This window comes from Hirundo rustica, chromosome Z, assembly GCF_015227805.2.
Source record: "Hirundo rustica isolate bHirRus1 chromosome Z, bHirRus1.pri.v3, whole genome shotgun sequence".
Lineage (NCBI taxonomy): Eukaryota > Metazoa > Chordata > Aves > Passeriformes > Hirundinidae > Hirundo > Hirundo rustica.
In genome coordinates this window covers 55943100-55966317 of record NC_053488.1, presented here as the reverse complement: position 1 = coordinate 55966317, position 23218 = coordinate 55943100, and the positions used below count along the sequence as shown (strand labels likewise).

At 40.2% G+C, this 23218-nt stretch overlaps 1 protein-coding gene across 2 annotated transcripts in view; it reads left to right on the top strand.

The window, feature by feature from the left end:
• Positions 1–958: 958 nt before the first annotated feature.
• PCSK5 (proprotein convertase subtilisin/kexin type 5) overlaps positions 959–23218 on the top strand; it is a 240040-nt gene continuing 217780 nt past the window's right edge. For both annotated transcript variants that reach the window (XM_040089345.1, XM_040089346.2), the window contains exon 1: positions 959–1658. In XM_040089345.1, the coding sequence (XP_039945279.1) occupies positions 1461–1658 (198 nt within the window). In that variant the 5' untranslated portion in view covers positions 959–1460. The remainder of the gene's footprint in view (positions 1659–23218) is intronic.

Here is a 23218-nt window from a genome sequence, read left to right as displayed (position 1 = left end):
GGTACTTCTCATGTCCAATTTCCTTCCAAACCTCCAACAGAGCCTTACAGTAAGTCTGTTGGACCAATTACTTTAACTTTCAAGCAAAACGAAGTACATCTACAGGTAGTCCAAAGCTATTATGGTAGGTCAAATGCTTAGGCCGTTAAACAACAAGCTTAGTGTGGAGTGAACATGAGTTTTCTCCCACCCCAGCCAGGCACCTGGCAGTGCCTGAAGCAGCTGTCGACGACCAGCTGCATCTTCTCCAGGCCCAGAGGTGCTCTGGTTATGGAAGCAGGTTGCAGAGCTGCAGCAACGCTGCACGGAGACATGGATGATGGAGTAGCAGGAGCTGTGTCCTCTCTCTCTGGGACTGGAGGACCGCTACTCTGCCAAACTGGCAGCCACCCACTTTTTGAAGGCAGTGACCACGCACAGACGAGCCACATTAAATGACAACGTGCAATGTATGTGAAGGGCGGCCAGCAAACGGGTACACAGTAACTGCAGGAGAGGCAGCTGTGAGGCTGTTTCTGTCCCGCCTGGTAGCACAGCAGTTTCCCCTGCGGCCGGCAGGCCACGGCAGACCTGGCCTACCGGAGGAGCTGGAGCTCTCCCACGGCTCCTCCCGGCCCCGGGCACCCGGCGGGCGCAGGGCCGGGAGCCGCCGCCGGTGCAGAACAAGAGGCCTTGCCGCAGGCCTCGCACCTCGCCGAGTCTGCTGCAGCCCCGCCGGCGGGGCGGCGGCCTCCGGGCCCGGCGGGGGAGCAGGGACAGCGCTCGGGGGCGGTGGCTGACGAGACCAGCAGTAGCCCGGGGCCCAGGAGAGCGGAGAGCGAGGCAACCCTGCGCCGACGCAGCTGCCATTTCCCCTGGCCTTCGGCGCTGCGGGAGCGAGGGCGGGGAGAGGAGGCGGAGGAGAAGGAGGAGGGAGGGGAGAGGGAGGTGGCCGAGTCTGAGTGCTCTGAGGCTTTGAGCTGCCAACACTCACGCATCGTCTGCCGCCGCTGCCGCACTGTTCCCGGATTCCGGAGAGAGGGAGCGAGTGGAGGCGAAGAAAAGCCAGACGCGGGAGAGGAGGCAGAAGACCGCTAGCAGGGGGAAGGAAGTCAGAGAGGAGGGAAACGTAGAGGGAGGGAGAAGGACCCCTCCTCCCCGCGGAGAGACGACTTCCCATGTAGCTAGGGATAGAGGAAAAGCTGGCGCTCAGGAACAGTGAGAGAAGCTCTCACAAGCAAGTTACTTAATCCCTGGAGCGCGGCGGGAAGAGGGCACGGCAGCAATCACTGATCAGAACCACTATTCCCAACCCCTCATCATTTAACTCCCGGGCGGTTCAATGCAGTACTCCAAGCTCTTCCTAGTTTCTTCCTCGGGCTAACTTCGGAGGACGTATCGCCGGAGCGGCCCGGAGGGGAGGACAAGGGCCTCAGAAGAAGGAAGGAGAAGTTTTGTGGGGGTTGCGTGCGGAGGAGAAGATGAGCTGGAAGCGCCGCTGTTGCTGGGGAGGCGGAGGCGGCGGGGACCTTCTCTGCCGGCTCACCCTGGTGCTGGGGTTCCTGCTGCCCGCCTGCAGGACGCGCCTCTACACCAACCACTGGGCTGTGCGGATAACCGGGGGGCTCCCGGAGGCCAACAGGATAGCGAGCAAGTACGGATACGTCAATATAGGACAGGTAACGCTACTCACAACTACTTACTTCCTAGCGGGCACCGGCGCTGCGGCCGGCCGGCGGGCGGGCAGCGTCCGCTGCCGCCGCCCTGCGCCGCCGGGGCAGGGACAACGACGAGGGCAAGGGATGGGCGGCCCCGCGGCCGCTGCCCGACCACGGCCCCGCCGCAGGCCCCGCCGCCGCCGCGGGGCGGTCAGCGGAGCCGCCTCGGCCTCCCGCCGCGGGCCGCGGGAGGTGATGCGCGGGGACAGGTATGCCGGCGAGCTTGGGGCCGTAGCCTTCCCCTTCGAAGCCAGGTGTGAAACGGGGCCCGGGCCAGGGAGCCGCCCGCAGGGCGGGAGGGCATCGCCGGGGGGCGTCCCGCCGCGGCTGTGCGCGCCGCCTCGCTGCCTTCGCGGTGGCTGAACTTTGCGCTCCGCGGTAGGCAGCCTCCCGTGTCCCCTTTCCGAGTTGAAAAGCGCAGGTACAAGACGAGCTCGTCCTGCAGCGAGCTCCGGTCTCCCCGGCAGCTAGGACGTGGCAGCCGCGGCTGCCGGCTCACCGCGGAGGGCGTCCCGACCCCCGTGTTGGCGGGGCGTGCGGAAGGAGGAGGTGGCAGGGTGTCCCGCAGCGGCTGCCAGGCGTGCGGGTGCCTGCGGCGTTTCGTGGGGAGGGAGAGCGCCCTGGTGGGGCCGGGGCCGCACCTGGACTTGGCTAGATCCAGAAATCGTCAAAAAATTCTTGGGTTCGGTCAGGTTCAGAAACTGCAAATGAGTAAACACCTGGTTCTCACTGGATCCCATCACACTGAAAAATGCCCCCCTTCTACAGTTAGGCAGTTCTCTTTAAAATGTCCTAACATCACTTAAGGGGTTTATGTTCAGTATTCTAGGCTCTCTTCGCAGTTGTTCTCAAAGCAGGAGTTGCATATGTAGTGTTTGCAAAGTGAATGCCTAAAAACAAACAGTTCTGTAGCATGCTTGGGTGTAAACATCCAAGTACATTCTAGACAGTAGTTTATTCTACATGTATTGAAAGGTTAGAAATGAGCATTTAAAGGTACAGAAGGCTTTTATACATGAGATTTACGAAAACGCAGCTGTGTTTACACTCCAGGCTTTTCATATCAACCAAATCAAAGTAAGACCCGATTATTATTGTGTTTTAAAATGAGTTCCCACTTACCATATCATTGAATCAAAAGTTTAAAGTATTACATCTCAATGTTCCCACTCACTGCAAGCCTGAGTAAGACAGCTGTGTGGTCAATTAAGATAAATAATTTACATGAGAAAAGCTGGAAAATGTCACTGAGGTAGCACAAAACATGATGTGTAAAGAGGCAGTTACTTAGAAAAACTGAGTACCAACTTCTCTCATGGAGCACTTAAGCAGGCAAGCAGTACTACTTCCAGCTGGAGGCACTAAAATTTGGGAGGAAGATTGCATGTCAGAATTGAAGTACTACTTTGGAACTACCATTTAGGAACCAAAATTTTTTGCATTTGCTTTCTTTTTAGTCTTACACTTTTTTTTTTTTTTTTGCTCAAGATGTTTGTATTCCTATTTGGGCTCTTACAGTGCCAAAATAACCAGCAGCCAGTTGCAGGAGACACCTTTCCCCATTTTTTCTTTTGTCAGGCAGGCTGGTCAGCTCAGAGCCTACTTTTTTGTACTTTGCATGTGTAAACCCCATCTTGAGTTAAGGAAAGAATGTAGTAAGCCTCTGTTTTCTCTTGTGTGTCAGTGAAAGTGTCTATATACAACTATGAGATATCAATAATGGATAAATTACAGATTAGGTATACAGGTGAGAATGAGAGAAAGTAGAGACTATAAGTAATTAAAAACTGGAAAATACTTTACTAGGTATATGGATGAAAAAAGAGAAGACTGAGTGTCTAGGTAAAGGGCATTGAAAGGTACATTAAATTGATCAATGAAGACAAGATGGTAGACCCAGGAAGGCTCTCAATTGTAAATACTGGCCAACATCCTTTCTCCCAGTTTTTGTTGTTTAGCGAATTCTTGGTAGTGCGAGGAATTTAACTTACTGTTTTTTGATGCTTGTGTGATTTGGAGAATATCCAGTTAATTCTTGAAATACTTCTTAAGTAATTTTCATTGCCATAGCAAACCTGCAAAGGCTTGCTAAATGACTGGACAAGTCAGTCTGAAATAGATGGCAGAAGGGATTGTTGAAAGAGCCTTGACATGACCTGCTGGTGAGCTATTGGAAACTGTTTCTCTCACAGCTTCTGGTAAACTTTTGTTGCTCTCAGACTTCTGTGGTCTTTGTGTCTTATTATGAAAACTCAAAGCTTTAGCTTCTCTGTTCATTGAAAAGAGGAATTTTCCATTAATTTTTAGGGAACACAGCACAGCAGAGAAATAATCCTCTTCAACTCTATGTTTTTCCAGGCTACGAGTTCTGTTTCCTGTTCCTACAATTTGCTCTGACATACTTCTTGTTTATCTTGTGTTTCCTGTGTTACCAAGGGCATGTCTTCTGTGTTTCACTGGACTTTACACAAACATGTAATATCAGGACTTACATGCATAGGGTTAACTTCTTTCCTCCTTTTCCAATGTAGGCTTTTCTGACTTACCCTTGAAGTGCAATTAGTCATTTCTCTAGCAAGAAAAAGGGTTGCATTTTTCTTTTTGCATGGGTCTTCTATGACAGTGGTCTAGACTTGCAAGCCCTCTGGGACTATGATAAGATAGTGTAACATAAAGCAGCCAGGGAGTTGTTCTAAGTTCCATGCTGGATGGAGCAATAAGGGGTACAATGCATCCCCCAGCACCCCTTTGCTGGCTTGTTTTCTGTTTGGCAGTGGCTACACAAAGAAGACCTTGCCTTAGAGCAAAGTATCTCTCTCTGACATTCAGGAGCATTTCTTTCACTGTTGGCAGTTGTTGAGAGTTAAGCGTATTATCTTTGTAGCATTTTGTGCAGTCGGTTTAAATATTGTGACTATTTCCTGTCATCGGGTGCCAGGTGTTTGGTGTTCAGGCAGTGGATTTTCCTTGAAGGCTCAGGAGCACAGGAGAAACAAACAGTTGATAGCCCAAAAGTGATGAAAGAGATAAAGATATCTGTGGTTGCAACAAGGGAGAGAAGTGCTGCAATAGTAAACTTTAGATCTTGCTCGCTCTTTTTTCTTTCTTAATTATAGGCAAGAGCTGAGGATAGGTTAGCACTTTCCCACATCACATCTTTCTTCTCTTGATAGTATTCTTCCAGGAATTTTACTTTTCTGATCTCTTTCAGGATTGAGTATCCTATTCCCTGCCCTTTGCAAGTGACAGACCACTCTATCCCTACAATTTTCTTCCAGTAAGGAATAGACACTATTAGTCAAAAGGCATCTGAGTGTGCTGAGCTTCAGCTGTGCCCTAAGAATCACAGTAAAATAAACGGATTTGGTTTTCTAAATAATGTAAATGCTGATATCACTTACTAATAAGTATTTTGTGGTGGGTTTGTTTGTTTTAATTGGGAGTATTTGCTTAAAGCTAGCAGGTCGCATAAAGATTTAGTAAATAATATTTCAAACTTGTTCGTTTCAGCAGTTCATTTCAAACCTGACATTCGATTGATGCCACAGAGATGTTGTTTAACAAGGTCAATTGATAGAAAGAATGGAAGGAATGGCTGTTTTTCATTTCCCAAATCTATTCCTGATGGAAGGCAGAAGTAAATTTTGCAAACTAAGTAGTTCAAATTGCAGGACAAGGAAGCAGTTAAGGAAAAAAGGAACTTGTTTTGAGATAAAAAGCCTAAACTAAGGTTGTTGTCTTCAGCAAAGGAAGAAGTTTGCTGCCAAAATCTCCATCACTTTACAAGGATGTCTCAAAAAAGCAAGATGATAGACCTTTGTGCAAAGAAGTTCAAGTATCCCATAATATAGATGGATAATAGAAGTAACATATCTCTTAAGAGCCTGTGTGCTCACAGCATTGAAACAGAGCATACCTTATTAAAATTTAATACCTGTAATAAGTTTAATGAGGTCCTAAGTACTAGGGATACAAGTATCAGGACAATGGTATTAACAGAATTAAAGGTACGTGTACTCTAAATTGTATGCATATGCAGATGTATAAAATGGGGTTACACAAATACACCAAGGGAAACTCATAGGAAGAAAAAACTATATTTAGGGGTGGTAGAGAATAACCACCAGTAGACAAATAATTGGGAAATGTAACTTCTGAAATGAAAATTTTGCAAATGCTAGTAATGCCACAGAACCAGTACACCTGAACATATTAGAGACTACAAAGGGTGTACCATGGCTATTTCTTCATATTTATTTGTAATTTTTTCACCTCTGGTTAAAAATGGGGGAGGGAGGAGGAAGAGAGAATAGATCTTAGTACTAGTAAATGTGAGCTTTTCATTATGAGCTGGATGAAGAGAAGGAATGGCTTCTGGTCATACAGGCAATCTGGTAGTATTTGTATGCTGTTACAAAGTCAGGGAAGATGATAATCTTGTTTAACAATACAGTGGTCAAACTACAAGCTTGGTGATTTTTTTTTTTTTTTTTTTTTTTTTTAAAAATTTAAAGCCATTAGGCAAACACAAACTAAATTATACTTTTAATAATGACAATTAGTTGCAAGCCAAATTTACAAATGCCAGTGTTTGTACAAAGTGCAGAAGTGGACCAGACTAGGTTAAATGGAAGAACTGGACGAAATCTGTGAAACATATTGAGGTAAATCCATATTACATCTTACCTCTGGCATGACAGCAGTCATGTCTGGTATTACAACCTCTGACTGACAATGGCTAAAGCTGTAGAAGTGAAGGGCAAGAGGGAAATCACTACAGGTCGATTTGGCCATTGCAGTGACTTTAAGGAAAACCAGCTATGCCCACATGTTTCCTGGCAGATATATAACCAGTTTTCAAAGGTCTTCAGCAGGGAAGTTCCAGAGTGTCAATGAAGCTAGTGGTTTTAGTGGTTTCTTACACTCTTTGCCCTGGTGAAGTTAAAACTCTGTTAGACTTTCTGCAATTCAAAGCTTGTGTTTCTTGTTTCTCTATGAATGTAAAGAGTAGCAACATCGGAAAAGTTGTAACATTTCCCTCTTCCAGACTTCTATGTTTAGCATCCAGGTTCAGTCCTTTCGTTTGTTTTACAAAAGTCAGGCTTTCACTGACTAGTCTTGCTGTTTTACTCTGATCTTTCTAAGGGATCCTCATCTTGAGCAAGGAGCTGCCAGAACATTACAGCTGAGAACAGCATAAGGATTCCTTCAGCTGTCCTCAGGAAAGCACTCCTGTTTATGTAACCCATTATGGCATTTGTCTATCCTGTAACCATATGACATTCTTGACAGAGTTCAGCCCGTGATCTGCTATGGTTCATGGATTGATTATGCCAAATTCCTAGTCCATTGTTCTCCAGTCTGAATTTATTCAGTAGGTTGCTATTTATTAGGGGTAGTACTTTGCTTATGCTTTTGCTGAATGTTGTCCTACCTTTCCAGACCATGTGTTCCTCTGTCAGTTTGTTTTGAATTCTGTTCCTGCCCCTCAACATACTAGCATATAATCTCTGAGTCTTTATGTATCTTGTGTTTGGTAGGTGTCTTTTCTATGCCAGTATTCATGTCACTATTTGAAATATAGACTAAAACAATTTCAAGAGGAGTTCTGGCAGGTAATTGTTTGATGCCTTGCTGTAATAAATCAGTCTTGCTTATGAAGTTTTGACCTACTGTTCCATAGTTTAATTCTGTGCCCTGCTTCAGGAATTTGGTACTGTTACTCAAGTAGTACTTGAAGATAATTTTTTTTTTTTTTTAAAATTTACAAAGTATCTGCTCAAAATAAATATAAGTAATATAATAAATATAAAAATCTGAAGAATATTGGATTGGACAGAATCATGAGTGATGTGTACCTTAATATCTTCATAAGTCGATTTTTAACCCCAGTTTTAAACTAGTCTGAAATTAACCACTTCTAAAAGTGATTTTTCCCCCCAAACTTCAAAGGCTAATTTTAGTCACAGTCAATGTTACATATCTGCACTTGTGCTTAAATGGCTCATCTGTCTCTCCAGGACATTTTCAGGGACAGCCCTTATTTTGCTTCTGAAGCTTCTAATTTCCTGTTAGAAGATAGACTTCCTACTTCTACAGTCATCATAGTTGCTTGTGTTTTCATTGACATCTGTTAGCCTTGACCAGAAATTATGTCTTGCATGTATACAACCTCCCCAGTCCTTTGCACAGTGCCACAAATAATGCTCATTGTCAGGCAGGACATTTCCAATGTCATATTTGCATGTTCTATAGCTGTTTTCTGTGGTTGAACAGTATACCTTTCTCTTCATGAAATAATCAATTGGAAAATCAGCAAGTGGGAAAATATACATCAACCATATCATGTGGTACTCTTTGTTACCTGCCAAACACAGGAAATGATATGATCAAACAGAATCCTGCTTGCCAAAGATACATACCTTAAGACAGTGTTTATTTGGCAACATACTGGGCCCAATTCAATTGATATTTGCAGAATGAAAAACTGTTTGGAATGAAACATTGGCAAGTCCAGCAGAGTATGAAAACTACGGAATGAATTCCTGCCAGAACAGCTTGTTGTGGACATTCTTGTGGATTACAAGATGTTGCACAATGGAGGTGAGATTGTTAAAAGCATGTTAATCAGGCAAGATGAAATACACGGTTCTAAACAAATCAGGAAAGAAAAAATTGTATGCACTCAATCTTCCAAAGAGAAGGAACCTGATCTCAAGGGGGTGGCATACTTTTTAAGGGATAGCCATCAGCAAGGGCCCATCTTTGCTTGAGTTACTTTTTTTACCTCTTTAATTTTTCTCTTTTTAGAACGTTTCTGTGCCAGCAGGGAACAGGCATCGTTTAGGTTTGTGTTCTGGGGCCAGATTGGAGTTAAGAGATGCTGCAAGTTGCAGTTAAAAACTGCGCTACATGTTTTATTAAAACTGGAACAAAACCAATAAGTTTTGTGTAAGAGTGCTTAGAAGGCAGTGAAGTGTAAACCTAGAATTGGATAATGTTTTTGAAATATATAGTTTAATCAGTGGTAGCATCTAGTGATACTAAAATCAGCTTGAAAGTATACTTTCTAACACAATTAGAAGTATTAGAATGCAGGCATTCTGTATTACAGGGCTGAACTTTCAGAGGATTTTTCCTCTAATCCAGTGTGTGTCATGAAACTTCACAACAAAGTATTTATTCCATCACAATCATACATATTCATTACAGTGTACTTCCTAGCTAATACATAAACTTCACTTCTCCTAGAACTGATTTACAGGCCTCAACCCCTGTTGAGAAGTCCTTTGATGATCCTCGAATATTATCTAAAGGGGTCTCTGGTGTCATATTGTAAACCTTGCCTGGAACTTCTCTGAGGGAACGTGCAGTTGTTTCTTGTTACATAACTTTGCTACAAAACCTACTAGGTTCCTCATTATCTTTTTATTCACTGGTTCTGGCTATGTTTAGCATCCTGTATGCCTACTTTTACGTTCTTCTATCTAATTTGCTAGTTAGTCTTTAAGCTGTATTTTGCAACTTCAAGAAAACTGAAAATTTATATTCCCTGTGTTGACTGTCAGTAGTTTCTCCTGTGGATAAACCTAGAGAATATTTCCTTTTCTTTTATGGAGCCTTTCTTTGCAGAACATACAGTTCCTTTACACAGTAACCTGATTGTCTTGGTTTGAAAAGACAGGTATCTGCTAGGGGGAGGCAGGCCTCTCTAGGAATGGGGAATTCCAATCCCTTCCTTCTGTGTTATTATAATTTGAAAGATTAAAAAAAAAACTTTTCGGTCAGAGCTATGGGGAAAAGAATAACAGTCTTTTACTAGTAAATATAACAGGACAGACAAACGACAACAGCAATTATAATAATGATAAAACAGAACCAAGACCCCTGTGGGGCTTTGTCTCACAAGTCCCGGGCAGTCTGATCTCTTGGGATCCCAAGAGCCCCAAGCCGAAACGGAGGAAACTCTGGCACTGATGGCTGGAAACGGTGCGGTGTCCCGGCAGGCAAAGTGAGTAGTGCTGGAGAAGCCACGGCAGCTGGACCCGGGCTGACCCAAAATCCAGCAGGGCAGGCGAAAAACTCCGAATTCCTGGGCACTCAAACAGATGACAGAATTCTCAGGACCGAACCCCTCCATTAACAGTGGAATCCACGCAGCTACCTGTCACCTGACCGTCCTCCCCGGAAAACCGAGAGCTGAAAAGAACCACCACCCTCAGCTCCCGGGAGCCTTTCCCTCCCGCTAAACTAAGTGATCCACTCCTTTTGTACGGGTTGAGCACCCTTTAACTATCAGTGTTTAGTCTCCTAGCAACTTATGGGGGGAAAAATTCCACAGGAAAACTTAACCCCCAACACTGATGTTTTAGAAACAGAAAAGGAAACACATGCTGTGTTGCACCTTTAAAGCCAGTAGCATGACATCTAGGGCACAGAGAAGTAGATCTTGTAACATTTTTGTTTGTCTGAGCAGCCCTTATTCAAATAGACTCAAAAGGATGGAAGGCCATTCTGAGTCCGACAAAAGATCTGTTTAGATGCCACTATCGTAGGCACAGGCCACTGCCTGTGCTTTTAAGCTACTGTCCTGGGCAAGGAAGAGCAAAACAGGCATCCAGTGCTGCTCCCTAACACTCCCTTCAGCTATTTTTGGCTAAGGAGCCTGTGTGAGCTGGATATGGTTTCTGCATACTTAGAAATTTTCAACGTTTGCTTTGTCCAGATTCTTGTTCAGTCTTTGAAATAAAACTAAACTTTTAGCATCCACAATACTCTCTGGCAAGGATTTTAAGTTTGCTACTACACTGTGCGAAGATGCATCTCTCTTTTGCTTACTAGCTACTTACTAGTTACTAACTAGCTTTGGTAGATCGCTACTGAAAGATGGTGAAAGATGATTTTTGTCCACTCTTAACGCCATACATGACTTTTTAGTCTTCAAATATTTTCGCCTAAATTATATTGTTTCTAGGCTGAAGGGTCTTAGCTATTCTTAACTATAGAGCTATTAGCTCTTTGCTATTCCTCATACAACTTCTGTTGTACTGTATCTTTGTCCTTTCTCCTTTTCCTACTTGGAAACTTTTTCAGGTCTGTTATATCCTCGTTGGATATAGGGGACTAGAGCTACACAGTCCCTGGTGTGACAAAACCTTACATTATTCTCATAATGCTACTCACTCTGCTTTAGTCTTTGTATTATAATGAATGTCTACTATGTCATTTACTATGGGGATTTCTATCAAGCTGAATTCCTGTGGATTGGTGTGCCATAACCTTGAGATTGCCACTCTTTAATGGTCAGTACTCGGCAGCTGTAAACAGTTCATTTTAGTGTGACATTCAGTTTGTACATAAGTTAATCTACTTTTGTCTGTATTGAATTTCATTTGATATTGTTGTCACTCAGTTTTGCAGGGTTCTTCTGCAGTTCATGCGCAGTCAACTGTTGCAGTTTTTGCATCTGTCATGGCTGACATCTCCACCTCATTGCTCACTCTTTTTCCCGTGCATATTTTTTATAATGAAATAGTGTAGGTTCCAGAAGAGGTTCTGTAATGGAACCCAACAAAACTCAATCTGGAATCTCCACTCATTGCAAGAAACTAATTGCTATTTAATAAAAAAGTAATTAATTAGTCCTAAGCTTTGCTTTCATGTTTTTTATTTTTGGTTTTGATTGCTTACTTCTGCAAAGACCTTTTACATTGGGTTCTTAAATTTTTAAGACATATTGGTGAAGGACATTGTCAAAAGCCTTTTGGAAGTTCGACTGGAGTGTATCTATTTACCCATCTCTCTATATATGTTTGGCCTCTTTTAAGAACAGTAATACATTTGTAAGGCAGAATTTTCCTCTGTTTAACTATTTCCAAAGCAGTGACTTTTTACCCAAGTGTCTGTTAATTATCTTATTTCTTAGTTTCTATTAGTTTTTCTAGTAGTGACTTGTAGCATCATCTCACATCTCCTTTTAAAAATTGACATCACATTTGTCACACAGCTGTTCTGAAAAGTGAAAACTATTTTTAAAATAAAATTTTCAATAACTTTAATTTACTGAGTGTTCTTATTCAGTTATTCCACCCATATTCCTTCAACATTGTGAACTGCAGAATGCCAACTATTGTATCTTGAGTAACTGATCTGAGCTGAACTGAAGCAAACAAATCAATCAAACGCTAAACTTTGAAAAAAATCAGATGCTTTTCTGAGCCTGCTACACTCCAATTAGCCAAGCATAAATGAGCAGCTTTAAGCTGGGCAAATTCTCCTACCCCTCTTGGAAATTTGTAGGCTCCTTCCCTGCAGGACTGGGCTGCAGGGTAGGGTATTTTCTCATGAGCAACCAAGCCCCATTTTGCACAACTGGTAATTTTACCAATGGGGTGTAGAGTGAAACTAATGCAGATAACTTCAGAGTGGTCTTACAGCTCAGATTAGCTTCTTTCATTTTTAAAGTATTATACTCCATTAAATACTCAGTAGCAGTTTATAAAAATCTCAGCAGTCTCTTAGTAAGGACCTTGGAAATATTTTTGCCTGTACCCCAGTTGTATCAGTAAGTTTGACAGACTAGATGTATCCTGTTACCACCACACAGCATGAGCTCCAGCCCTAGCTAGCAAGGCAGTATTAATTGTGATATTCTGTGCACTTTACTTCCTGGCTCCTTTGTAAACAAAATAATTTTCTTTCTATGAATTGAAAACATAACATTAATAGGATTTTATTCATACCTTTAATTTTTATTAATTGGAAAAAAGTTAACTCCCAGAGGATACATGTATGACAATATCTGGAATTTGCTTTGACACTTCTGACATGTGCTCATCACTGCATCACTGTCATTACTCTTTTCTGCCTGTCCAATCAGGCTGAATGTTTGTTTCATTCAGTATGTAGTAGTTTAAATTTCCATTGCCAGTGAACAACACACCCCTATCCACAATGAATTTTAGATCAGTGTGTAAGGAGAGGGGCCAACTGACAAATCACAAAACTCTCATCTGGGAAAACTGGTGGCAGGAATTAAGAGTTGCAGAGTTTTGTTTTCTATAAGAGTTAACTATTCCATGACCCAAAACGGCCCTGGACTCTGTTTGCATCGATAAATGGTTCTACCATTGCAACAGACTGCTCTTTTTGAAGCTTTCTTGTATATAAATGCTATTACAATCGTGTGAAATTTGAGCAAATTCCATTTCTTGCCTGACAAATAGAAGTATTAATCTGACAAACAGCTGCATGGTGAGCAGTTCCAGTGGTGGCTGAAATTTGTATATTTTTTCTGATGTTTCTTATCTTGTAGAACTCTGAAACAATGTTTCAAAATAGAATTGATCCATTTATAAAGAAGAATACATAGTTTAATCCAGTGCACTGCTGTCATTCTAACTGACTATCTTTTCCCTATTTTAGTATTTTGGTATATTTAATATCAATGTATTAAACAAACGTACAGTAGAAACTTTTGTCTTTTCTCCAAGAAAAACCACTTTCTGGTATTCTCTCAACCCTGAGGTTGAAAGATTCTGCTCTTCAAATGGTTAGATCACTAAGGAATGCTCTTTATATGTGTGAAATAGATAAGGACTAGGAGCTGTAACTTGTTTATCATTAGTTTTAGTAAATTTATATGTTTTGTAATGAATTGAGTATCAGATCTATTTGGCTTTTCTCTGTAGTCTGAAGTAATTTAGAAGTTTAAGTTAGTTCTTAATTTAATGAGATTAACTACACTTAATCTAAAATGTAGGCCTTGCTGGGGTCTAGGTTAAAAAAGGATTCAGTGCTTCTTCCTTAAATTCTTATTGTCGTTACCATTAAACACAACGAAAGATTCCAGTGAATCCAGTGAAAGCTTAATTGAATCTTCTAGACACTTTGAAAGATGGTACAGCAAGACAGACTTGTGCTTATCTGAATTAATGTCACTTTCTTGTGTCACTTTTTTTTGGTGTGTTTATTTTATTATTGTTGTGATTGCAATTAGAAACTTACATGGAATATTGCAAGACTGTGCTAAACATAATCTATGCTAGAACAGAGTCCCTTCATGTGCTGTTATACTTCTCAAATCCTCACTAAATGTTAGTTATGATTATGTAACTGTTTTATTTCTTACTATGTTTGAATGCTACAATGCAAATTTGTTTTGGTCTCATTTGCTCACTTACTTGCTTTTTCTGTTAGTATATCTTTAGATGCTGTCAAAGAGAATTTTTTTGTTTTCAACAAAACACTATTCAACTGTTACATGAAGAGGTGTTGCTCTAGTTGTCTTATCAAAGTCAATGGGGTTACATACAGAGACAAATAAATACTGACAAGCGTTACTTTTACACAAAGAAGTATTAACTTTTGTACAGCTCTAGCATTAACCAAGTAAAATAGATGAATGTGTCAGTAACCTGGGGATCTGGACCAGTTGCATGCTTCTCTGTATTTGGTTTAAACATGTTGTACAGAGTGGAAGATATCAGATTTCACTAGAGTACAAAGTTGAGGAAGTGTGATCTAGGTTAACTGTATAAGAGGATTGGATTTAGTGCCTATACACCCCACGTAGATGAACTTAACTCAGTCTTAAGTATTCCCATGAGTCACTTCTTTATAACTCTTTGGTAAATTATATCGGTAATGGCAGAGGAAATTGCTTAAATCAAGTCTCCTGAGAAAGTCAGTTAAATTAAAACATTGTACTTCCTATGACCAGTAAGAGCTGAATTCAGATTTGTAAGACAAAGTACAGCATGAAAAGGTTTATTGCTGGCAGTATAAATGTTCGCTGTAAACAGTATGACTAGTGTAAGTCACCACATTAGTCATTTTGAATGGTATAAATTCCCTTGCTATTAATGCACTTAGGAGTTTTATATTAATGTTTAAATAACTGGATGCAGATATAACAGTATTTCTACTGTTGTAGAACTGCCTGGTTCTTAAATCTTTTTCTCATACAAGTAACCCCATTAGATTTGACTGCTCTTGATTTATGCCTCTGAAATTCATTGGTTTCAACAGTTATATCTGTCTTGCACTTCTGTAAATGAGAAGGTACTTGATCCCATGGGACTCAGTACATGTTTACAAATTTCAGGAGAGGGATGATGCTTATTAAATATTTCAAAATCAAGATTTAAAAGGAAATGAATATGCGCATTGTTTGTCATGACGCTTTTCTTGCAGTAATTTGTTAAAAAATAAAATCTCTTAACTAACCTTTGTACTGTTCTCATGAATGAAGTAACCTGGTCAGAACCTCGTCAAGCCTCATTTTTACGCTTTTTTATAATTACATATATGATAGTACAAGTGAAGAAACATTACAAAGAAACTATAGCCTTTAGAACGTGGCATAGCTAATAATATATGGTATATGGTAGTTCTGTTTGCTACTTCAACAAACATTGATGACACTGCATGAGTATGCATCCTCATTTTACATTTGTTTTGTGTACAACATGAAATAGGAAGTCAATAAAATAGAGCCAAAGCTCATTTCAGTTGATGGCATATGTAATTTACACATTTTAAATTACAGATTGAGTTAGAAAAGGAAAAAAAAGGTTTTGAAAAAGCAGTGACAATTTAGTTGTCTCCTCAAAATTAAAGCTTAAAGGTATTTGTTTCCTTTTTGATAGCTTCATCAAAATGATGACTGTGGTACTGAAAGAAACATTACCATTTTGCATAAAAGCTTCTTTGCAGATAAAAAAAATGTTCGTTATGGCTTGGGCTTGCAAATGCATGATGACTGCATTGAAGTCACTTTAAGTTCTGCAGAGGTTACTTCTGTTTGTTCGGCATAATATAAATATGCTTTGTTGCACTCATTCTTACTTGCAGAAGCAAGGTGGTGACTCACTGGGCCTCACAAAAAGTAGCATAAACTACCAGTTTATATTGTGCTGGTTTTTATATTGAAAAGAAATTATAGAAAGGATGAATGAGAATGAAGGAAGTAATTTATTTCCTTTTGAGAATTTTAATGAAAAATGTAATGTTGCCCTGGAACTGCTTTCCAGTTGCTGCAGTGCTCACAAGGCAAAGCTCACAGTTGCAGTTATTAATGCCTGTAATTACTGTACTTGAATTTTAACATTTCACTTGAGAAATGTGGAAATAGCTTTCTTCACTATCTCCACCCAAATGTTTTATGCTAATATATCTGTTGGAGTCTACACTTCGTGTAAACCCCTCTACCACTGCCTGTCCAATAATTAAGGACATGTGTTCATTAATTTTTAGCTATTTTTTTCAACTTTGTTCTAATAGTCACAAGCTGTTTATCAGTCGTGGAGAAGAGGTGGATGAAACCCTTACTGACCTTCAAAGAAATTTTTCAAGTACTATAGTGATTTTTTTTTTTCAATGTAATGCTTAAACATTCAACACGGTGTCCAGATACCTTCAGCTTCTCACTTTTTATTTATTCTTAACATCACTGAGGGCATATTTGTATGCCCTCATCTATAGGGAAGTGGTATCTTATAGCAAGTGTTCAAAGGGCGCTAATACATGGCACAGCTCAGATACAATCCTCCCATAAAGACTGATGCATGTTCTTCTCAGAACTGCAACTGCAACAGAGAAGGGTAGGGGTCAAGCTCAAGCCCTGCTTCTGTCATAGCTTTTGCAAGGAATATATATTTAAGGCTTCACTGCTCATCCACACAGGACTCAAACATCATTTTCACATGGTCTTTATTCAGGCAGCTTTTCCTTGGCTTTATTTACCTGATGGGCATCTTTGGGATTTCTTTTTTTATGATTTGGCTTCAGTGTTCCTTTTTTACCTGCACTTTGAGGAGTAGCGTAATTTTAAATATTATCAAAGTCTATTTTTGTTTTAAAAACAGTGGATTAACCTCTCCCACTTTTCAGAACTCAAATAAGGCAGAGAGCTCATAATTTCAGTAACAACAGGATTTACACAAACATATAATCTGAAAAAAGATGCCACAGTCCTGTTTGGAAGGGTTGTTCCTCCTGTGTAGTAGTGTAGATTCAATTTCTTAGTATGAATTAGCATAAGTATTAGAATTAAGGCAATGATACAGTTTGAATTTATTCTTTCTAATACCTTAAATTAATCTTTCCTGCTGTACTAAAACTTGTTTGTGATAGAAACTTTTTGGGTTTTTTAATGATGTAAAACACTTTATTTATCTATATTGCTATTTGGTTGTTAGGCTTTTTTCCTCTTTATTTTTCAAAGTAATTCCATGTGTTAAATAAGGTTACCAAGAGAGCACCAAAGTACTGTAATTTCAAAGCAGAATTTCATTTGACAATATTTGTTTTAAAATACAAGTGTACAAAGTTACCTTTATGCAGAAAAGTCTGATGTAGGAAGCTTTTTCAAATTCACCTCAATGTTTAAAAGTTATGGATCAGCTAGGAGTCTCAGAGGAAATATAATTCAGTTTATGCTGCTAAATGTATTTCATAATATATTTTCAGTAGAACATTTCTCTATATGGAAAAGTAGAACTTGGATTTTTAAAAATAGTTAAGAATAAATCTAACTAGGAAGTTAGAATTTCACATTTAAATGCAGCTTTAAGTTTTAATTATATTATATTTTTAGAATTAAGACTATAAATATGCTTGAGTTATATTCTGTAATGCAGTAGAAAGCCTGGAGAAGTAAAGCTGTGAGAAAAACTGCTTTTACAGAGTTAATCCAAAATCAAATATACCAGCTGTCTTGGTTGGACACAATTTAAAGAAGTGGGCACTCTGAAATGAATAACATCCCCCTTGATTCCAGCCAATGCCTTTCCCACCAGTAAGGAACGAGATATGAGTAGATAAAGTGAAAAAAAAAACCCAAAACAAAAAAACAGTTTTATAACAGAATGCCAACAGGCAAGGGAAAAAAAATGTAAGTAACTGCTAGAATGCAAACTGCTAAGTCTCACAACCCCCAGGTAACAAAGAGAGGCGCCAATGCCAGAAATGCCCTTTTGCAAGATATTGCCAGCTAGAGGCAGCCACATGGCTGGAGGATAAGGGGAAGATGATGTCACACCTTCCTTTTCGAGGTGGCACCCTCCAGACAACTGTGTCTTTCCCTCTGGGGTGGGAAGCCAATGGACTTGAACTGATTGACTGGCAGGCACCTGTGGAACTCAACCAAAGGCAGCCCAAAACTGCCAAATGCAGCCTCTCTGAGATGCGCAAAACCAAAAATCAAAAGAGAATCCAAAAAGAGAAGACAAAGCTTTGCTTGAGCAAAGACCAAACAGGCCAGGAAGCAAATACCATGCGGAAAAGAGCCAGAAGCTGCCCATGAGAGAGGATTTTAAAAATGCTCGTGGCAGCATTCCCAGACACACATAGTATTACCTGCTTGTAGAGTCTTACAGTAACAATTTTTGGGCACAAATAGATACAGAATACAATAACATAACTGTAAAAAACATCACATTGGATACGGATTTAGAATGACATCAAAAATTATAACTGGCGTCAAAAGATTGATGTGTTTTAATCCTACTAACAAAAGCATATGAAAATTAAAAGGTTGGAGTTTCTTTTTCAGTTGAAAGAATTAATATGTGATTTCTAAATCAAAATGCAGCATGTAAGCAGCAGCAGTGACAATATCTAAAAGAACATAAGGCCAAGCTACTTTATTTTAATGGCTGTTACTAATTTTTGGCATTAGCTATTTAAAAAGCCAAACTAGCTCAAGGCAAGTGCCCAGACAAAATTTATCCATTCAAATAATGCAAACATAAATTAAAAATACAAAAAAAGGCTAGAATGGTGTATTTCAATTCAGTAAGGTGATATGCTTTCCTCTGTATTTAAAACGAACAAGAAGGAATGCCAGCAGTTAAATGGTAGTGTTGCATTCCCACCACGTTGAAGAGATGCAGCGTGATTTACTTCTATAGAATTGTGATGTTTCTACTGGAATCACCATGTGATTTTTTTTTTTTTTTCCCCACTCTCTGTTTTGCAGTTTTCTTCATTTTTCATATGCAGGTGGTTCAGAGGGGGAATCTTAATTTTTCCACCTGAACTATCCTGTTCTCCAGACCGAAGGCTCAATAAACTGGGCAAGAACTCCTGCTTACAGTATAGGCTTTTTTCCACCTAGGAGTCAAAAGATTCTTCAGGAAAAGGGGGTGTATTTAAGACCAAGCCCAACTTGTTCAGAGTGTCACTATTCAGGAGCAGCAACACTTTGCAGATATCAGTTCCATTTAAAACAAACCTGAAGAAAAGGAAATACAGGAGAAGCAGATATGAGCTGGCAAGTTAGGCTGTTCCTACCTTGAGAACAAGGGTCCTATCTCTATCATACAGAAATATCTTCACAGTACAGGCAGTTGAATTTCTGTTAGTTAAACCATAAAAAACCCTTTCAATCTGATGTTATGTTTGGGAGAGACAGAGCCCTCATCTCAGTCTGGAGCTCAGCTGTCTGGGCAGCTCTGCGGCTGTCCTTATGGTGATTGTTCCTTCAGCCTCATTATGCTGGAGACCTGTCAGTGCTAACCCAACAGTGGGGTTTTGGAGAAGAGAGCTGGAGTCTGAGAAAGTGTGGTCACTACTGTAGTATCTTACAGTGGAAAAACCCCATCCAGTCCCCCAAAGAACTCCACTACACAGTTTTGTTTCTTGCAATGCAAGTTAGGTTCCAGGTGTGGAATGAACATGCTTTCATTTGGGTGGATCAGTGAACAGCTAACAGCCTCTGCAGAGCTTTCTTGTCCCTAAATGCTGAACTAGAACCCTGGTTTTAAGATGCTTAACACTTGCTTGTCTGGGGTGACTCAAGAAGGCAGTGGCAGTTTTCTGTGGTATTGAACCTGTTTACACCTGTGGATAGCAATGAGCCAACAGGGGTCAAAATTAAGGGCTATGGGCTCGCCTTGTGAGATTTCAGATTTACGTTTGAAGTGCGCTTTGCACCTGGTCCTGTTAAGCCTTATAAGATTCCTATGGGCTCACTTTTCAAGCTTGTCTTGGTCCCTCCTAATGGTATCACATTCATCTGCTGTGTCAGCTGCATCGCTCAGCTGCTTGTCTTCCAGGCCATCCTGTGATTATATGTGTGCTGGTTTTAACAACCGACAAGGAACTAAACTCCAAATAAGGGCACTCTCTTTCTCCCACCCCTTCTGATAATAGAGAGACAATAAGGAGAGATTGTGTGATGAAAATAACAATTTACTAAAATCAGAATAACCACAGCAGTATCAATAGTAAGAAGTATACAAAAAGGAGGTGCCTTACCCACGAAAGAACATTCACCTTCAGGAACAAGGAAAAATGTTTCTCAAAGATAGCACCAGTTGTGGTCTCCAAAGAAAGGCAATATGGTGAAGACAGCTTCCACAGCATAGTGTTCTCCCCTACCCTCCCACCCAGTCCAAAAAGAGTGGGAAGCGGGGACAAAACAAAACCTGGAAGCTAGTTCATCCTAAAAAAGGAATTGTGCAGCTGCTGGGTAAGGTCAGCAGCCTCCAGCGCTGGTGCTTGGAGTTGTCCACTTCAATGCTGCAACTCCCATAGTAGTGCTCTGGAGAAAAAATGGAAGGAGGGGAAAAAAAATGGATAGCAGCAGAGACCAAGTCCACCATGGTTTAAGGGTACAGTCCACTCTGCTTTTGTGAGTGAGGCAAGAGTGGTGAATCCCCAGTTTCTGGCCCTGGCTTTTTCCTGCCAAAGACAGGGCCCCCCAGTGATGATGTGGGTGTTACAGAAAAAACAATGCTAAAAACTCCACCCTCTTTTCTCTTTAATTAAGACACTGAAAATGTTTAAAATATTGTCATGTTAAACAGAGTACACCAGAAATTATATTTCAGAGACAAATAAAATACTTCAATCTGAAAAAATGTAAAAGTTTGAAATGGAATTGAAGTGATTTTGTTAAAATGAGGTAATAATAGTAAACTTAATAAACTTCCTTAATCTCTCTTTTTTTTGATATTTTCTTCTGCCAAGGGCTTTAAAACTTTTGGAAATTTTTTGCAATTCTGAAAAATGGGAAGGGTCATACCTTCACTTCCAGGTGAAATATGATCCAATGCCTATTTATAATGATTTATATTGCAGCTCTGCATAGGGTTTTTTTGGCTCTTCTAGCGTCTTACTGAGTTTGGAGTCATATCTGTACCTGATGTGTCTTCCTTTCCAAATTAGTTTAGGACCAAATTCATTAAAGCCTGGGAGAAACAGGGACCCTTACAATATATCCTCCAATTCAATTCACCAAATCAGTAAATCAGTAGCATATTGTTTCCTATTCAGCCCTCTGGAAGAAGTGCACTTTGCACCTAGATGTTTAGAAGATTTGCCTCTTAAAAAAAAAAAAAAAAAAATTACAAGCTAAGAAACATATCTTAGATTTCTGCCCAGTAGCTGGAATGACTTCCCTACTCTTTTTCAGCTACATAGAAGTTTCAGTCAGTTTAGTTTCAGAGCTTAGTCAGGTCAGTTTGTTGACCATATAAATATATTTAAAGTAAGTTTATCAATCGTCTTTAGCATTTGTATTTCCTTACAGGGTTCATGGGGACACAATGCACATGTAGATTAATTGATTCAGTAATCATGTCCTTAATTATCTTACTATTGCCCTAGAACATAACATATGGAAGAGCAAGCTTAGAAAGTTCTGTTCTTGTTTCATTATCTTCAAAATTAACACATTTTCTCAATTTCAAATAGAAAATAAGACCTGATAAATATGAATTTAATGTAAATATGTGGATGCTTTAATTTTCAGGGATGCTGCTGTGATATTGTAGGATTGTTAGTTCCTGGGAACTGAAATAATTCCTGGGAATAATTTCATCCTTGAAAAAACATAGTTTAGTACAACTAAAATGTATGTATAGATCTGTTCAAAAAGTTTATCTACAAATACTACAAAGAGATTACTAAAGCTATTAGGCCTTCCCTACACCCACTGTCCATTCTTTTTCATTTGACCAGGTGATATTTTCCTATTTCTTTTTAAAGAAATCATGTCCTCTGTGGAAAAAAGAAAAAAAAAATTACAAAGATTTCCCAAGCATATATCAGTGAAACTGCCAGCAGTCCCTAGCAGTAATAGGGTAGTTAGCTCTGGTGTTTCTGACTTTGCATTGCTTTTCTCTGAGAGTGGCTCTGGGACCTGGGAGTTAGAAATATTAAAAACAATTTAACAAGAACATACACAACAAGAAGTTTTATTGTGCTATAGTTACATGGTTTAATTCTTCTTCCTAGTGGTCCAAGGAGTTGGAAGATCTAAGTAAATTCCCATTAAGGTAAGAGAAGATAAAAAAGCTTTTAGTTATGCTGGTGTTACTTTCCTGTGAAAGACACTGGCATTTAGCGAATATTAATTTAACTACACTTAAAAGATTTGGGCTTGTTTTACTTCCTTGTCAGTTATGAACTAAAGCTGTAGATTTCACAGTTCTAAATAATCACTATTATTATCTGAAACCTAATGGAATACATTGCATTGCAATTGCCATACATCATTCCAAGGGCTTAATTCTGTCTGCTCAGTCCAAGTTCTCAGAGGGAGTAGATCTGACGAGGATCACAAAGCCTCATGCTGTCCCCCTTGGGCTGGAAGCACGCAGATGCCTCCAGTACCTTCCATGGATGGCTAGATCTGCTAAACTGTAGAACCTCCAGGAGTGCAATTAGGTAATCTCCTAGATTTGCCAGTTGGATGCCCTCAGAGTGGTCAGCTTGAGTTAATCCTTAGTACATAACTAGCTAACTAAACAAATTAAACTGATGCCTTAAGGAAGACTGACCTGAAACAGAGACTGGACAGAGCTAGAGAATAAAGTAGGTATTTATTGAAAGGCCTCTAGGATCCACCTTGGGCAGGACAGGAGCCTGACCAGGGCTACACCCATGATGGTCTAAGAATGATCACAAAATGGACAACAGGTCATTACATTTTTATAAGTTTTGGTCCATTTGCATTTTGGGGTTTAATTGTCCAATTACATCTTCAGATTATGAGGTCTCATCCTTCTTGTTTCTCCCTTCATTCCACTGTTGTTTGTGTTTTTGGGCTTGAAAGTTCTCTTTGGTCTTCAGCATGAAAATAATTTGTTTTGTCTACCTACCCTGTGAAGGGAGCTTACTAGCACTTAATATGAGGTTCATAACTACACCCCTAGGCAGCAAAGAATCTGAAAAACATGAAAGCCAAAACTTACGGCATCAAATCTAGTGCAAGACAAAACACTGGGTGATACTGAGACCTTTGTAGCACAAAATAGGGTGGATGCTTATTTTCCCTGTAGTATGGCCTTTCTATTTCAACAGTTCTGTGAAGTTGTAGAATTCAGTTACCTGTCTGAGCTGAGTCTTTTCAGTAACTTGTGTCCTTTTGTAGACATACAAAGTAGTGGGTTTCTAATGCACTCCGAAGGCTGCAAGGTCCATAAAAGTTCACTTACCTTTATAGGTTACTGATAGAATTAGTATGCACTTTACAGGTCTCTGAGGACTTAGGAGGCAAGACTAACATCACT